Source organism: Montipora foliosa, chromosome 8, assembly GCF_036669935.1.
Source record: "Montipora foliosa isolate CH-2021 chromosome 8, ASM3666993v2, whole genome shotgun sequence".
In the NCBI taxonomy this organism is placed as follows: domain Eukaryota; kingdom Metazoa; phylum Cnidaria; class Anthozoa; order Scleractinia; family Acroporidae; genus Montipora; species Montipora foliosa.
In genome coordinates, this window is record NC_090876.1 from 8,857,297 (window position 1) to 8,874,796 (window position 17,500).

The 17,500-nt window shown below is 39.3% G+C and overlaps 1 protein-coding gene and 1 long non-coding RNA gene across 3 annotated transcripts in view; one reads left to right on the plus strand and one right to left on the minus strand.

Annotated features, from left to right (window-relative positions):
• The first annotated feature begins 2,235 nt into the window (after window positions 1-2,235).
• LOC138013050 (mitochondrial protein C2orf69 homolog) overlaps window positions 2,236-17,500 on the plus strand; it is a 29,115-nt gene continuing 13,850 nt past the window's right edge. Inside the window, exons 1-9 of one of the 2 annotated variants that reach the window (XM_068860015.1) lie at window positions 2,236-2,383; window positions 5,443-5,524; window positions 8,513-8,697; window positions 10,424-10,530; window positions 13,409-13,531; window positions 14,255-14,316; window positions 15,277-15,371; window positions 16,064-16,127; window positions 16,387-16,485. In XM_068860015.1, coding sequence (XP_068716116.1) covers window positions 2,366-2,383; window positions 5,443-5,524; window positions 8,513-8,697; window positions 10,424-10,530; window positions 13,409-13,531; window positions 14,255-14,316; window positions 15,277-15,371; window positions 16,064-16,127; window positions 16,387-16,485 — 835 coding nt within the window. In that variant the 5' untranslated portion in view covers window positions 2,236-2,365. Of the gene's footprint in view, window positions 2,384-2,422; window positions 2,513-5,442; window positions 5,525-8,512; window positions 8,698-10,423; window positions 10,531-13,408; window positions 13,532-14,254; window positions 14,317-15,276; window positions 15,372-16,063; window positions 16,128-16,386; window positions 16,486-17,500 lie in introns of those variants that run through there. The other variant, XM_068860014.1, reaches the window with a different exon arrangement.
• Window positions 15,313-17,500, minus strand: part of LOC138013070 (uncharacterized) — a 10,020-nt gene continuing 7,832 nt past the window's right edge. The window contains exon 3 of the long non-coding RNA XR_011125170.1: window positions 15,313-15,445. This is a non-coding gene — a long non-coding RNA (uncharacterized lncRNA). The remainder of the gene's footprint in view (window positions 15,446-17,500) is intronic.

Genomic DNA, 17,500 nt, shown 5'->3' on the forward strand with positions numbered 1-17,500 from the left:
AAGCGAGTTTTTACTCATAGTACACAAGATCAATTAACCACGAATGAGGTTCACAAAACAAAAATTAGTTCCCATCGCATGCTGGTATATCGTAAGGATCGGCATGGACTTTATGAAGAGGGAAACTATTGTTGAGGAATAGCCTCATATTTTGCTCACACTATATATTCAACTCTGTACTTTGTAATTCAAACTGAAGATGACAGAAGATTCTGTTGAAACATAATTTGAAAAAACGTTGTGTTGTTTCTTCAAATTGCGATCAAGAATATACACTTAATGTATGGTCCCGAGGGAAACAGTTAGTTTTGTTTCCCCTGAGAGTCCTGATGTTTCCCTCTACTTCGTCTCGGGAAACATCAGGACTCGAGGGAATACAAAACTAACTAGCTTCCCGAGGGATCATACATTAAGTTCTTTGTTATGTATTTAGTCTTTTCCTTCAAAAATCGCAGCAAAACATCCCGAGCGGGCAACAACTGCGGAATTGTAATTCGGTTGGGATACATTTGAATTTGATCAGGGGCACGTGACCAAGAATCAACCGATCACATTGCTCGTCTTGTTGAGGGAAAGGACGTTTTTGCAAACGTTGGCCGTGTAGCACTTATATTTGAATAGACTTACCTGATTAGAGAGTAATGTGAAGTGCTAGTTTTCAACCCCATATGAACCATGTGAGCGTTAGCCCTACTAAAGGAAATTGGCCCACACAAGGACAGAGGAAAACTCTAACCAGGGTGGGAATTGAACCCACCACCTTCGGGTTAGATCACCGCCGCTCTACCGACTGAGCTACAAGGTCAGACGGGAGCTGGCCGGGGGAACTGAAGATGTTATTGTCACGGCAATGAACATGTACAAGTACAAGAAAGCATTACGTTTTTGCAAACGTTGGCCGTGTAGCACTTATATTTGAACAGACTTAACTGATTAGAGTGTAATGTGAAGTGCTAGTTTTCAACCCCATATGAACCATGTGAGCGTTAGCCCTACTGTAATGGAAATGGGCCGAAACAGAGAAAAACTCTGACCAGGGTGGCCATAAGTAGGGCTAACGCTCACATGGTTCATATGGGGTTGAAAACTAGCACTTCACGTTACACTCTGATCAGTTAAGTCTTGTTGAGGAAAAGTCGAGATGTAAAACAATTGATTTTGTTATATACCTAGACTTTCGCTCAACAAAACGAGCACTGTGATTGCTTGATTCTTTGTCATGTGGCCCTGATCAAATTCAAATGTATCCGACGGGGATACAATTCCGCTATTGTTTCCCGCTCCGGACGTTTTGCTTCGATTGTTGCAGGAAAAGTCTAAATATACAACAAAGCACTTAATGTCTGGTCCTTCGGGAAACTAGTTAGTTTTGTTTTTCCTGGACTTCGTCTCGGGAAGCATGAGGACTCTCGGGAAAACAAACTAACTGTTTCCCTCGGAACCGTATATTAAGTGTATATATTATCTTCCAGCGATAAAAAAACATATTATTTATGAACACCAGCAGGAGGATATCAAATAAAGTTTAAAAAACTCGTTGGAGATGATTCAGTGCCATTCTCCAAGACTTTTCAGAAATTTCAAGTTGGCCTACTGAATACTTCCAGTACAATAAATTATCGAAACTCTCCTTGTGGAGTGTACCCTGCGAACGCAAACGTATTTCCGGCGGAAATACGTCTGCATTCGCTGGCTAAGAAAAGCCGCGCTAAAAAATCCTATTCTCGAATTACACATGACACCTGTCAATTCACCTGTCTACAATTTTGCGCATGATATAAAAAACAGTCACGAAACAGTCACGCTCTCCTGAACAGTAATTTCAAAACGGAATGTAATCCGACCAGTAAATATTAAATCAACAGCGCTACAGTTGTTTCTTTAACAACATTTTTTTACCGCGAATCTTTCCATTTTTAAATCCTACTTAGCCTGCAGAACAGGCGTGATTTTTTGCGTAAACAGAGGTGAAAGCGAGGCGAACGCGAGGCGAGCGCGAAGCGCGAGTGGCGCGCGAGTGGCGCGTTCGCCTCGCTTTTCCCTCTGTTTACGCAAAAAATCACGCCTGTTCTGCAGGCTAAATCCTACTAGCCAGAATTTTCTTACCCGCAAAATCCCGACAATTTGTGATCCCATTCTGGTAACTGTCGGGAACTACTCCATGAAAGACGTCGTGAAAATGTGACCCCATGTACATTCCCATTAGTTCATTAATAACTAGTACCCTCCCCCACACAACTAGGAAGAAAATGCCCGGGCTCTTCGATTTTGTTTGCAGGTGGTCGATCATAAGATATTTTTGGCACAAGCGTCACAAAATCACCCGACCTACGCCAAAGCATGATGTTATTATTCATGAACAGACATGGATAAAGTTGCATTGGTAAGTTTTGGCCGTGATGCAGTAAGATCGTTCCAGGTCAGATCGTTGCCCAGTATGGTCAGTTCGTTCCACAAACAAGTCAGATCTTCCCTCAATATTAATGTAGTCAGATCATTCCACTCGGAAAAAGTAAGAAGAGGTTAGGGTAGACTCAGCTCAAAATGGCGAGCGTTAAGTTTGATCTTGCATAACCGACCATCCAACTTAACAACTGCTATTTTATTAACAGGACATTTGAAAGTTTAAAAATAAGATGCGCTTTCCGTGATGACATTGAATAAGTCCGAATACAGTTGGCGACAGAAAAGCTTTAAACTTATATTCGAGAAAACTTAACTGATTTGAGTGTAATGTGAAATGCAAGGTTTCTACGGGTAACCGGTCGTTTCGCCAACGACCTGTTCGCCAACGTATGAAGTCTATTCGCCAACGTCTAATGTCAGTTCGCCAACGTCCAAAATACTTTGTGGAATAGATCTGAAATGTATTTACAAATTACCAAAAGAAGATAATGTGACCAATTGTTTGATTCGGCTTGAAAATGTTCGTTTCACTCTCCCCAATCTCTCTCTCTTTCCCTCTCTCTCTCCCACGCCATCCACGGCTTTATTTGTGAACAATCCCTAACCCTAAACCCAAAACCTACAATTTCAAGAATATTGGATTAATCTTATTATTTTACCGTAAACAAAACCAAAGTGTTCTCCAAATGTTAACTTCGGCGGTCGGTGGGAAGAACTGTTATTTTGACCATGTGCCATATCACCGAATTTCATGAGATTACGGATTTTAATTAAGGAAGGGTAGGTCTTTCAAAATATGTAAAATTTAGTTTGGGCAAATGATTGGCAGTCATCAAAAATAGATTCAAAATCACTTACAGTAGACACAAAATCACGCCAGCAGTGTCGGGTGCGTGACCCACAGGCATCCCAAGCTCGGTAAACTATTTATAGACTTTGTATGGGAAAATTACTGCTCAAATAAACTGTAAATGTAGAAGTAAACTTGTCTTTAGTTGTCATTTCCGCTTATGAGGGAAAATGACAACTGACGACATCGCAAAAATTCGTAAGCCACAAACCCGTCTAAAACGGACACAGTTTGCCCTCCGATAATTTTGCACAGAAAAGACGAGGACAACTGGACGTAGAGTTAAGCAAAGTTTATTTCTACATTTACAGCTTCTTTGAGCATTTATAAGCTCAAAGTTAATTTTCCCATACAAAGTCTATAAATCGTATACCGAGCTTGGGCTGCCTTTGTGTGACCAAGAGAATATTATCATTGTATCCGCCATCTCCATACTAATATTACTTCGGCTTGTGTCCGATGAAAAACTGAAGCGGGTCCAGCGGAAGCATTATTGAAACCTGCAGGCGAGGCTATTCGACAGCTGGGAGAAGTACGAAAGGAAAGAGAAGACCGCCGCACAGTTGCTGAAAACGTGCTCACATCTCAACGGCCCCACTCGTGGAAATTGAAGAAGTCAGTAAAAATCACAACCAAAAAACAGCTCCTTTAGGAGCCACCAAGTCTGCAAAAGAATAAGACCAGCAATAAACTATCAATAAAGAAACCTAATAAAATTTGAGGGGGGATTGGGGCGCATTGAAATGTTCAATAACAAATATGGCGGTTCACATCAACAATCCCTCTCATGAAGTGAATTGCAAGTTATCTAATTGACAATTATTTTCAATGAAAAAGGTGTTTTTGGACGTTGGCGAACTGACATTAGACGTTGGCGAACCAATTTCATACGTTGGCGAACAGGTCGTTGGTGAACTGACACGTTTGCGAAACGACCGGTATTCATTTCTACGAGGTTTCTACCCTATATGAGCGTTAGCCCTATTGATGGAAATGGGCCCACACAAGGACAGAGAAAACCAGGGTGGAAATTGAACCCACGACCTTCGGGTTAAATCACGGCTGCTCTACCGACTGAGCTAGAAGGTCAGACGGGATCAGGCTGTAGGAACTGAAGATGTTGAAGTCACGGCCATGAACATTTGCAAGTACAAGGAAGGATTACGTTTTTGCAGACGTTGGCCGTGTAGCACTTATGTTTGAACAGACTTAACTGATTTGAGTGTAATGTGAAGTGTGAATGTGTAATGTGAAGTGCAAGGTTCAAATTCCCACCCTGGTCAGAGTTTTTCTCTGTCCTTGTGTGGGCCCATTTCCATTACAGTAGGGTTGCTCACATGGCTCATATGGGGTAGAAATCTAGCACTTTACATTACACTCAAATCAGTCAAGTCTGTTCAAATATAAGTGCTACACGGCCAACGTTTGCAAAAACGTAATCCTTCCTTGTACTTGTACATGTTCATTGCTGTGACTTCAACATCTTCAGTTCCCACGGCCTGCTCCCGTCTGACCTTGTAGCTCAGTCGGTATAGCAGCGGTGATCTAACCAAGCTATAATTGTAGCTATTCCAGTATCTAACAAAACTTGTCATCTGCTTTAACAAGCAACTAATCATCTGATTCGGCAAAAAGTCGATACCTCACTTTGGTAAAATTATATATTTTTCTCCCCTAAAAGAAGCACTGTTCCGACTAGTGTCATTTTTAGGAACTATCACACCCTATTAAAAAGGTTGAAATAGTCACAAAGTGATTACAATAACACAAATTTATATTGTGATATGGTGTTCTCGTAGCTGTCGCTGTCCTATTTGGTTAAATTCCTTATTGTTTGAGGGGCTAGGGGGATCTGTAACAAGAGGATTTACGTCATGGAAATAATTTGATTAGACCTGGAGAAGGAAGTAAAAGGTATCTCAACAATTTTGTCTGGGATTGTAGATGTGATCTGGAATTCAAAGTCACATACAGCTGTAACTGTGAGTAGGCAATGGAAATATTAGAGAGCTAAAGTTACTGAGCATTAGCCAGTGACACTGCAATGTAATCTGTAACACTGCACAACAGACAGTACATTGTACAACTACTGTCACTCTCCCAATATCAGACTAGTTTTCTCTAAGTGAGATTGTGACTTACAAGTAGAAGTAACTGTGTTTGCCCTTTTTATTTCCACCTTGAAGGTCACTGGAGGAAACCGTGGGATTGGTTATGCAGTTGTTAAAAGATTAAGCAAAGAGTTTAATGGAGTTGTCCTTTTCACAGGTACCGGTAATTAGGAACTGCAAAAATTATATCAAACACAGATTATCTTTTTCTTTCATTTTTTACAGCTAAATACTTCATTTATTGTAAACAACACTCATTGCTCATTGAAAGAATCCTATAAGGGGTTTCCACCACAGAATGGAAAAAGCCCACAATTAATGTGTTATGTTTGTCTTTGTTTTAAGTTTTAGGACTGCATGCAAGCTGGGCACTAGTATGGCGTGTAAAGCCTGAACCATGCATGTTTTCCTGAAATTTGTGATGTCAGCGTGACCAAATCTGTAAAATTAACTGCTATAAGTTCTTGCATTCCCTTGGGTAAATTTTTTGGAAAATTGGCTCATTTCTAACCACATACAGTTGCTGTCAAATACCCTCCTAATAATATTTGTTAAAATTTGTGAGAGTAATCAAATATATTTAGAAAAATTACAAATTACAGAATATTGGCAAAACCATCTGAACGACCTTGACTTTTTACTACTTCAAAGTGTCAGGCAATATCATTGCCATAATGTGGCAAAGAATAAAAAACACCAGCTGAAAGAAAGTATAAATATTACGAAGTTTAGGCCAAAAACAAGAATATTTATTTTTTCTGAAGCCTCTCACATGGCTTCTGATAGGATGCGGAAAAAAATTAAAGATTATGCGGAAATTTTTGGCCATATTATGCGTAAACATACGTTGATTATGCGGAAATTACACCGGATTATGCGGAAATTTGAACAATTTATAGAACTAATTATTGGGCCCGTCCAACTCATTTACATGCTTATGGTAAATCGGGACTCGAAATGGCGACCAATACAGTCGCGTTTGTGACTGAATTTTTTCCCTTTGCGATATCTGGACAAGTCGCCAATTTGCGACCAGCTTTCACCGTGAAAATAAAAGGGTTAGTGATTGGCATTTTGCCGAAACTTTTGCTAAAATAAATAAAGCGATTAAAAAATACTTTGTTTCTCGTCATGAATTTTGTTTCAATTTGGAGATATGGAGCAAAATTGCGATGTGGTTGAACCACGATCCATTCCTTCGATCAGTCACCATTTTCAGCGGTTTTTCACACATGCATATTGCGGGCTCCTATTTTGTTTTGTACAACTCACCCGTCCAACTCACCCTACTTTTACAAATGATCATATAACTTGCGGCTAAATTTTCATACCTTGTTGCACCTTTTTTTTTAAATTTCGAGCTGAGGGTATGTTACGAGAACAGTTTAACTAGAGTCCAGGCTCATTGCCGAAAAATGTGTAGAAACTGCTTACGAACTTTCATCTTGCTCGGGGGTGGAAGCTGAATAATTGGACCTCGATTATTCATTATTCTTTGTGTGTTTTGTTCAAATTATTCATTATTCTTTTTAAATTTTTGTAGGTTATTCACTATTCATTGTTGTTATTCATTATTCCACTGGCATATTAACTGCGTTATTCATTATTCCGGCCTTTTCAGACACAACTATTCATTCTTCATTTTTTATTTATACTCGTTATTCATTATTCATTATTCAGCTTCCAACCCCCAAATCTTGCGAACGAAATGGCGTGTTTTCTTCAATGTTCAGGAAAATAAGCACTTCATAGTAGTCAATCTCTTTGTCTTTTGCGTTTATGAGGATGGTGAGAAGCTGCTTTATCACTAATATCAGGCATTTCTTCAGTTTTATGCAGAAAATATCGTAATTATGCGGAAGATGTGGATTTTAGGGAATTATGCGGATCCGCATCGCCGCATCCTGTCAGATGCCATGCTCTCAGTGCGCCAGAATCCTAAATCCTTGAATTTGATTGGCTAATAACGAGTTCTTGGCCGGGCCTGCTTTTTTCCATCTGGATTGGTTGCCTGGTTCAGAATTCGCGGGAAATCTTAAATTTTAAAGTAATTTTTTTTTAAGTACAGCGCAACGAAACGTTGGATTTTACTTGTTAAATATATGCAAGTTTGCGCTTACTAACCGTTGCAAAGACAGAGCTCTCAAGTCTTAAAGTTTCCAAAGAGTGAGTTGGTTGCTGGATGTTGCGTTATACAGACCTCCCAGCCATTGAATAACATATAGATCTACCTGTCATTACATGTGATGTTGCCATGGTAATGGCCACAATCCAAAACTTGACACCCAAAAGATAAGCCTCATTTTATTGGTACCCATACTGGTAAATCTCTACAGGGAAAAGTTTGATTGAAATGAACTAGGTTTCCTTTTGTAACTCGTTCCCTGTAGTGAAGGTATTCACAAATACTCTAGGGAGCCACCTTAAGGCAAATACAGTGTATGGACTTCAATCATCGAGGTCGTTCAATTTAATTCTTAAAACGTAGAGAAAAATATTAAGGAACCTCCTTCCAACAGTGCGGACCACACAGTTAGACCTGACACAATATGCTTTCATTAGATTATAACTGAACTTTGGATAACAATTAAATTATTGCAGACAGTCGACCTTAACTGTGTAAATAATAATAAATATTTAACCGTGTGTCACCTAGGAACTACAATGCTCATGTAAGCGTGAACATAATGATAAAAGATAGAGTTATAGTGACTGCTAAGTTTGCTAGCTAGAACTCAAGAAATGGCAGTGGTATTTTGCAGAACGCCAAACGCCGAACGTTATAAAATCGGTATTTGACAGTAATAACTACACATACATGTGTACTTAAGAATAACTAAAAGCTAACAAGTTAAAAAATCTGCACTCACATCATAGACCTAGTTACTGCAGACATACACTACAATACTGAAAGCTAACCGTTTGGCGCTTGTCAGTCTGCAAAATACCCCTGCCCCTCAAAAAATGATGGCAGCATTTGTCTGTCTTAGTTAATTGAAGTGGGACACCAGCACAAGAAAAGAGGCAAAAGGTGACAATGTCTTCCCCCTTGGAAGGCCTCAGTTATCCTTTAGAATGGTTTTAGGTGCACAAAATGAAACATGGTTACCGTATTAATGATAAGGTGTTCACTTAATTTTTAAAGCGCGGGATGCAAACAATGGTACCAAAGTATGTGAAGAGCTTAGCAAAGAACTGAGTGCATCAAACATCCAGTTCCATCCACTTGACGTTACCTCGAAAGACAGCATTGGGAAGCTTCGAGATCATGTACGTGATAAGTTTGGTGGTCTGGACATTTTGATCAACAATGCTGCTGTTCTTCTCAAGGTAAGAGAGGCTTTAGTCACCTTTCATGGTCAAGGTTGTGGTTGTGCCGTTATCCTTTATTAACATAGTAAGAATTTAAAACGAATTATCTGGACAATTTAAGCAACTGTCTCTTTCGATCCACCTGAAAAATCCAAGGTGGCTGAATTTTACATACCAGTGTGTTTAACTCGATCAACTCAAACCCTTGCATTGCTCAATTTCGGGTATGGTTTGTGGCCCCTGTGTTAACCAGTCCAATAATAATATTGTTGAGTGTGTTTCTTTGTGCTTGAAGAGGAATTGAGACATAATTTACTAAATTCCGAAACAAAACACCAAAACACCATTTATGGCCCCACCATACATTGAATACTAACCAACAAAGGTTGGATTTGAGATTAAATATCATTTTAGGCCTAATAGTCCATTTTACAGTTGTGTGCTTAGTTACCTGGCCTTTGAAGGAAAGTGACGCTGGAGTTGACCTTGTTTTGACACTGCTTTTCTTATGTAAATTCTTACTAATTAGCTAACAACATTAACATCAACCTCGTTCCCAGGGTCCTCTCTCTTCCTTCCTCAAGGAACGAAGAGAGAGTACCCTGGGAACAAGGTTGCATTAACATAAGAAAAGGAGAGAAGTCTGTATCATACATGTAACAAGGTCAACACCAGCCTCACTTTCATTTAAAGGCTAGGTAACTAAGCACACAACTGTAAAGAGGTCTATTCGGTGTAAAATGTTATTGTGCCTAATCTCAGTCTTAATCTAAATCCTAATCTTAATCTCAAGGAATTAGGAGCAATAGCAGACCTAAAACGATATTAAATCTCAAATCCAGCCTTTGTCGGCTAGTATTCAATGTACATGTATGGTGGAGTCATACATAGTGTTTTGGTGTTTAGCTTTTTTCGTGGTTTAGTAATGCCTGAGGAATTGCCACAACGATATAGTGTTTTGACCATTTTGCCCACAATACTTCGCTTCATCCTTAAAATGTTTTAGCACACTTATTTTAGATTTAAGGTCAAATTATTGTTGTACTTTGAACCATTGGGATCTAATAAACCAACAAAAACGCTAGAAATTGGCTACTAATGCTGCATTATATTTTAGAATGGGCCAGAAGTCGCTATTTAAGGTGTTGACAGCAAAAATCATAATCTTTTAAGACAAGAATATGAAAAACATTTTGTATGCCACTACTACACTTACTAAACACATTTAGCTTGTGTTTTACACACAGAGACATGCTATACATTAATTGTTAAAATAATGTCTTGTACTTACCTTAGCGTCATGTCCAGAAATCAATAAATTGCACATGTACCTTATTGACATTTAATTGTTGTCCAGCAACCATAGCTCCACAGAGAGCTTAGCTGTGAAAATATGAGTGAACAAAAAGACCATTTAAAGCCACTCTGTCTGTAATATTTTGTAGAACTTTGTTTGATTTGCTTGTTTAAAATTATGATCTTTAGTCACTTAAATGGCCCAAGAAAAATCTTGTACTCTAATGTTCCACACTTGTTTTTGCTATTAATCCCCATGTTGAATTAATATCCATTCTTGGATGATTTTGAGTAAAAGAAGGTAACGTTAACCCTTTTGCAGTGTACCTGCTGGAGGGATGTTTAATGTAATATTTTGGCAGAAAAATGGTCGAGTTGCATGTATCCCAATACTTCATACATTGTTTAATGTCTAATAAAGTTGCTCATACAATTACTTCACCTTCAGAAAGAAATCCCTTACATAGAAAGGGCAGAAACAACAATTAAGACAAACTATTTTGGAACACTGGAGATGTGCAACAACTTCTTTCCACTTCTGCGACCTCATGCAAGGTAAGGTATTTACCTAGGGCCGGTAATTATTACTGTCATCAAAAAGTGGAGCTGGTCATTTTGTGACTTTGCAATAATTTGTAATGTTGAGCCCTTAGAGGATGTAGATATTATTCAACGCTTACTTGAATTTTGTAGACTTAAATTAATTTTAATTAACCCTTTCACTCCTGTAAGGGCCACTGAGACTTACAGATTTTATTGTGTCTAATGCCAGACGATTTTACTTGTCAATGGGGAACCCCACAGGAGTGAAAGGGTTAATTTTCTTCTAATGCTGTTTATTGGAGGGGACATAGCTTTTGACTGGTTAACCTGTTCACTCCTCAGGGACCCCAGGAGACTCACTCCCAGGGGTCAATGGATGAAGTAATATAATTATATTACTTATCCATTGACCCCTGGGTTTGTTGATAACTGCCATGACAAAAAATCTTAACATGCTTCTTTCCACAGTTAAATGATATTTTATTTCTCAATGCATGAGCGGGCAGAATTCTGCAAACCCTGCAGTCTGATTGACTCTGGGTGCAGGCGGATTTTTTCTATCTGGTCAGCCAACCCGGGCGGAATACTAGCCCTGATTGTGTGAGCTTGTGTGATGAGCCGATTGGTTCATAGTCTCGGAGTAATTGTGCATTATTCACTTCCAATGGAGTGAATAATAATGGTCGGTGTAAACTCGCCTGCATTTCTGAATCGGAAATATTGAGAATACAAATGATGCTGTGCTACAGAATACAAAGAGGGCCACAAAATTTGGCCTGAAAGTTTTCAAAGGTAAGAGAAGAGTACACTTTCGCCAACCAGTGTTTGACTTCGTTTTTCCAGATAATTATTGTTGAAAATTAAATAATCTTCACACCAACAATTTTGTTTCACTCAGAGTAATTCTATTTTGTAGGGCTGGTAGCCCAGCAAAACAAATTTGTTACTGAAATTGAGGAATTAAAAAAATCTTCAAGAAAGTTATACATGGCTGCAGGGGAACAAGACGGGTCATTTTACTACAAACCAACACTCATCTCAATTATAGCTGCAATTTCATGTGGATTCTTTACCAACTGCACTTTCAATTTCCATGATTTCAAATGAACCTCTTTGATCGAACAGTGAAAATGTTTTAACAACCAGACTTTCCATTTACATTGCTAATTTAAACAGTGTTAAATGACCATTTTGCTGTTTGTGACGAGGATTTTAACAAAGGTTATTTAGATTTGCCATGTTTGAAGCTTCTGTAAACACTTTTGCGCATGCTTGCTGCTTGCACTTTTTCCACGCAATGAGTTAATTGAGATGTCATTTAAATCGACTTTGGATAGTCTTTTTTCTGCAATTGTTGCTGAGATCACTTTGTGAGTATATACTAAAACGATTATTCTTTGAAATCTTGGTGAATAGTGGCAGAATATTTACCTAGCCACGATTTCAAAGAATAATAATTCTTAAATATCGTTCACATCTAGTCAACTGGATGGCTCAGTCGATCGAGCACTGGGCTGCCGTGTGGGAGATCGTGAGTTCGTCTCTGGCCAGACCAACACTCAGGGTCTTAAAAGAACTCAGGAGAAGGTGCTGCCTTTGTAATTACATCTAAAGAGTTTTCTCTGATATAGTCTCCATCTCAAAACCCTTGTTCATAAAATTCTAGGGCATGGATCCAGCGTTCCTAGTGTTGCGGTCTGGCCTGAATTCTCCAGCAAAGTGATGTGGCCAGCTTGTCAGTGATAAAATAATTATCTCAAAAAGGCTCATGGCATTATGAGACCACATGAGCAAGTTAGAACAGCTGCATGTCAAAAAGGAGTTCACCAAAATGAGGGCACATGTAGATGTTGGTGTAGATGTCATCTCTTCAAGGATCTAATTGAGTTGGGGATTAATTTTATCAGTAAGCAGAGGTGGCAGAGTGCATAAACTATATAGGGGGCTGCCGCCAGCGTGGTGTAGTGGTTAGGGCATTGGGTTTCATACAGTTCCCCCGGGTTCAAATTCTGTTCAAACCTCTGGCCTGGATTTGTTTCCGGTTGTCCTGGATTGACTCCACCACGCTTTGTAAATAGCCAACTGGTACCTTCCTGCCAGTTGAGGTTCTTAACCCATTCATTCCCAGGGGTTCCCCATTGACAAGTAAAATCGTCTGGCATTAGACTCAGTAAAATACTAAGTCTGGCCAGTTTAGGCCGATTTGGACATCAAAGGGTTAATTAAATTAATCATGTTTCTGTTAAGTTTGAATTGTTTCTTTTAAATTGTTGAACGTGGAGTGCCTGTAAACTAGCTTGATAGCTAAGTGCACTACCACTATAAACAAAGCATTGTTATTATTATTATTATTATTATTATTATTATTATTGTTATTATTATTATTGTTATTACTAATATTTATTATTATTATTATTTATTATAAGCTTCACAGCATGTATAGTAAAAACATTGGCATTTGGTTCCAACAAAGGAGTAAACCCGACCATTAACCCATCAACTCCTGAGAGTCAGACTTACCGTAATAGATTTTACTCAGTGTCTAACACAGGGGTTTCATTAGAAGCAGGTCACCGGCAGTATACTGTCGTATGTTTGTCAGAAATTTGCCTCTCACCTCCTGCTATGTGCTCTGCCTTGATATTCACTCAAACCCTTGTAAAAGACAAGAGCGACTGCCGCTTACATTGATTAACCCAGGCATCTACTTCAAGAGTAATCGAAACCACTGTAATGGCAGACGATTATTTTTACACATCAATGAGTGGCAGTTCAGGAATCATTGTGCTAACAACCTCCACATCCACGTAAAAACTATGTCCCCTTTTAAAGTGGTTGTGGTGAGAATGGTTTTTGACTTTCAACTTTTTTTGTCGTATCATGTTTATAGGGTAGTAAACGTGTCCTCCCAGATGGGAAGCTTAAGCAGTATCTCTCCTTCACTGCAAAAACAGTTTACCTCCACAGCATCAACAATCCCAGAAATTTCAACCCTTATGGAAAAATATGTCAGGTATGTCAAATGTTTCAATTCAGAGGTTTCATTAAAAGCTGGAAACCAGCAAATTCCGCCGACTACTCCCTAAGTTATCACCACCTACTTTTCAAGAAGCTTGAATTACACGATTCTCACCGTTTCACTTTGATCCATGTTAATTTATTTTAATTCAATAAAACAACTAGAATATCAAGAAACCTTTTGCTGTATATTCTGCTCTCTTTTAGACATTGGATATTTTTATGAATTCCAAGTTATTTGCACTCGCCTTTGCCAATCGCCAACACAAAAAAGTTGTCCTCTAACTTGGCCATGTGCAGCTTCGTGTTAGCAAATATTTGTGACTGATGTTGATGCCCAGATTACTGGAAATGCCATTTCAGAGCTCCTACATTTAAAAGTTTTCTAGGGGAGCATGCCCCCAGAACCCCCTAGGGAAAAAGAGGCATTATGGCCCCCTCCTTGCCACACCCACCTACTTTACAAAACCAGCCATTTACTAAAAAACCGATTGAGACCCCGGTTTCATTCTCAAAAACAGGTGCTGTATTTGTATTTGTTTCACTGGTATTAAAATCTGGAAAATTCACAAGTAAAGTCCTTTTGTTGTGGTGTTAAGCTAATTAAACTAATTTTATTTGATTTACTTCCTTTCGGTTAGTTAGGGTTAGGGTTAGCCGGTACTTCTTCCTGTTTTTAATTTGACTGTGCCTGGTAATATATATTTTATTTTATCAGTGACTCTAGAGATGGAAAGATGGTTGAAAGGGGATGGCCTGATGATTCAGTTGTTGCTCCAGGTGTGCCCAACGGGTTTCATTATTTCCTTGTGCAAATTACACCTAAGGGGCCATTTTTATTTAGCTTGTCGTAGTTATTGTCAGCAGTGGTCTAACCATTCCATTATCGTTGTCAACTTTATCACTTCCCATTGGCACTGCCTTTGTCATCTGCTTACAGTTATACTTCATAACTACAGCTCTCCTGATTGTCTTGAGGATATTTAACGTAATATTTAAAGAACAAGCAGCAGTGTTTTTAGACCCGATAAAACATGTGCTGCAAGTTTTTTGAACAGCTTCAAAAACATTCCACAAAGAGAGTGTCCCTCTGGACTCAAAACAATGGTTCAAATTGTGAGAGGTGAATATTAGCACACAAGAAAAACAAGCTATGCCTTATTATAAAGAATACTAACGAGGAGTGTTTTATCAGGATATAAAGCTCATACACGTGACGTTTTATCGGTGTTTTGATAGGCTGTTAGGCTCATAAATTATTAATGAGTTTTTGAAAATAATAATGGTAATAATAAGTATTGACAATTATTATGAAATTTTCAACCTTAGATATTGTGTTTTGAGCATTCTGATCATAATACGATATATGAGCTGAATCAACCAAATTTGGCTTTAATTTCCAAGTGTCCAAGCATTCAGAATCTTATGAAAATATGATAAAACATCATTATTCCATAGGTGCTTGTTCCCCCTAAAGGGTAGTGGAAAGTGGTGGCTATTAAGAACACAGCCAATAGCCCTTTTGGTTGGTGTTGAGTAGTGCTTGGCACTACCTCTGAGTTAACCAATCGTAACACGCAAAAAGGGTTATTTACTTGTATTGCAAATAATACCAATATTTATAACACAACATCATCATCATCATCATCGTCGTCATGGTTACTCTTCTCGTCGTGGTCATCATACACTCTGTTTTCAATTACACATGGCTCTGATTTTTTAACTTGTTGCATTTATCAGCTTACAGGGTATCTAAAATAGGAGTAACTTCCCTCACCATGGCACAAGGGCGTCAGTTCAAACAGGATTCCCGCGAAGGAATTATTGTGAATTCTGTGAGTAAATGTTCACTTAAACCAAGGGTGCATACCATCTGTTATTAACAAACTGTCATTGCATAACTCATGCCCTGATGGAAAAAAAGTATGACAAAAGATCATCAATTGCTTTGTTGTCATATTAGGCTACATTACTGTACTGTTTGCCTGCTAGGAGAGGTCTTTTCTTTTTGGGTTTACTGGGCTGACTACCACAGGAAGACACCTCTGCAATGGGTCGAAACTCACTTTGATCCAACCGCCGTCCACAACTTGAGCGGCACCCTTCAAACCGCATTCCCCATGATATGGTTGCTGAATGTGACTTGAGCCCGCTGTGCCCCGCGCATTCCTTCACAGTAATTCCGCTGTTTTCAAGTGAGCCCACACAACATAAAGTGTGATGTGAGGATTTGATCTCTAAGTAACCACCGTGCATACTCAACACAGTGAGTTTCGACTCATGGCAGAGGTCTTATCAGCCCAGCGAATTCAAGAAAACAGACCTCTGCTGGTAGGGAACTGCACGGTTAGTTAGCAGATAAAATTAATTCACAGCCGCTTACTGTGAAAACCATCTGACAATCCTGTTGCTCCCCAGGTGGCCTGCAAAGGAGGCTGGGGAAAAAGGATATGGATTTTTTTGTATCATGCTCTCCGTGTTTCGCAAACCAGCTAGAAAAAACTGAAAAGTTGTCTTTTTCGTTTAGGTTTGTCCTGGTTGGGTGAGGACTGATATGGGAGGACCCACTGCACACAGGTCTCCAGAGGAAGGTCAGATCTGTTTTTGTTTATTTTATGTCAGTTCAGCTGCATCTACAGTATTTATTGACATTTTTAACTGTCACGCAACCTTCCCGCCCTTGTTTGACGAGGTGTTGCTGCCCCGGCGAGCATCACCGGCAGAAGCAAGAAGAGCGTCATGCTACGTGACATATAAGGCACTAATAACATTCACACCCATATAGAATACACGAACTATCCCTACAGCTGTGGCTTTTCACGTCGTTGATTCAGTTTTGTCCTTCCATAGGTGCTGATACCATTGTGTACTGTGCCCTTCTTGCTAAAGGAGCAACAAGTCCAAATGGGGAATTTGTGTACAGTAGGAAAATACTGCCATGGGCATCAGGCAAATAGAAATTTCATAATGGCGTGAATTTTGGCCGTCGCTTGCTGAATTCCGACAAAATGGTGTCATAATCACTTACACTTTGCCAAAGAATATTACTATTACAGTATTACTAGAATAGCCCATTTCCGAGTTGCTGCATGCTTCAGTTTCAAAGCGAGTCCTGGTGCACAGCCATTCAAATGGAAATGAGTTGCGTATTCTTATGCAAATCAAACTCATTTCTCTTACAATAGTTGAGCACCAAGACTCGCTTTGAAACCGAGACAAACAGCAACTCGGAAATGGCCCATTACTATTGTTTCATGACGTTTTCGTAGCAGTCGTCTTCTTGCTTGCGTAAGCTCCCAGATTAGAGAACTTAAGCAGCGACGACGACGACGGCGACGGAAACGAGAACGTCATCTCAAAATATAAATTCCCATTATTCACTTATGTTATCACTATGTGACTATTTCAAACCCTTACCTTTTTTAATATGACAAGGGTGTGGTAGTTCCTCAAGAATGACACTGATCAGAACGGCGCTTGATTTAGGGGAGAAAATGAAAATTTATCTCCAAGTGCTTGCGTCCTTGTTGTTTTGCAGACGATGGCGAAGAAATGGACAAAAGTAAAAAAAGCGCACGTGCAGGGCGTGCAAAGCTATTGTTTTTGCCCACTAATGCAAATTTCTGACGTTCTCGTTGCCGTCGCCGTTGTCGTAGCTTAAGGCTCGATTCACACGGTACCGGACGAATTTTCTACTGGTTGAAAAATTTGACCGGCCATTTTTTTAGCACGGAACCGTGGAATATTTGCGCTTTGTTTACACGGAACTGACGAACCGGATTTAAGTTTAACCTTGGTTTTCCCATCTGTTCATGTGCAGAGCGCTACTTCACGAAATCCAAAATGGCGCCAAGAAAGAGAAATGCTGACGATAGTAGCTGAGTTAGCACGCATCCATGTAACCACGCCTTTACCGTGCAAAATTTAGACGGTGAAGGTGTTCACAGCGCACCGGTTAAATTTT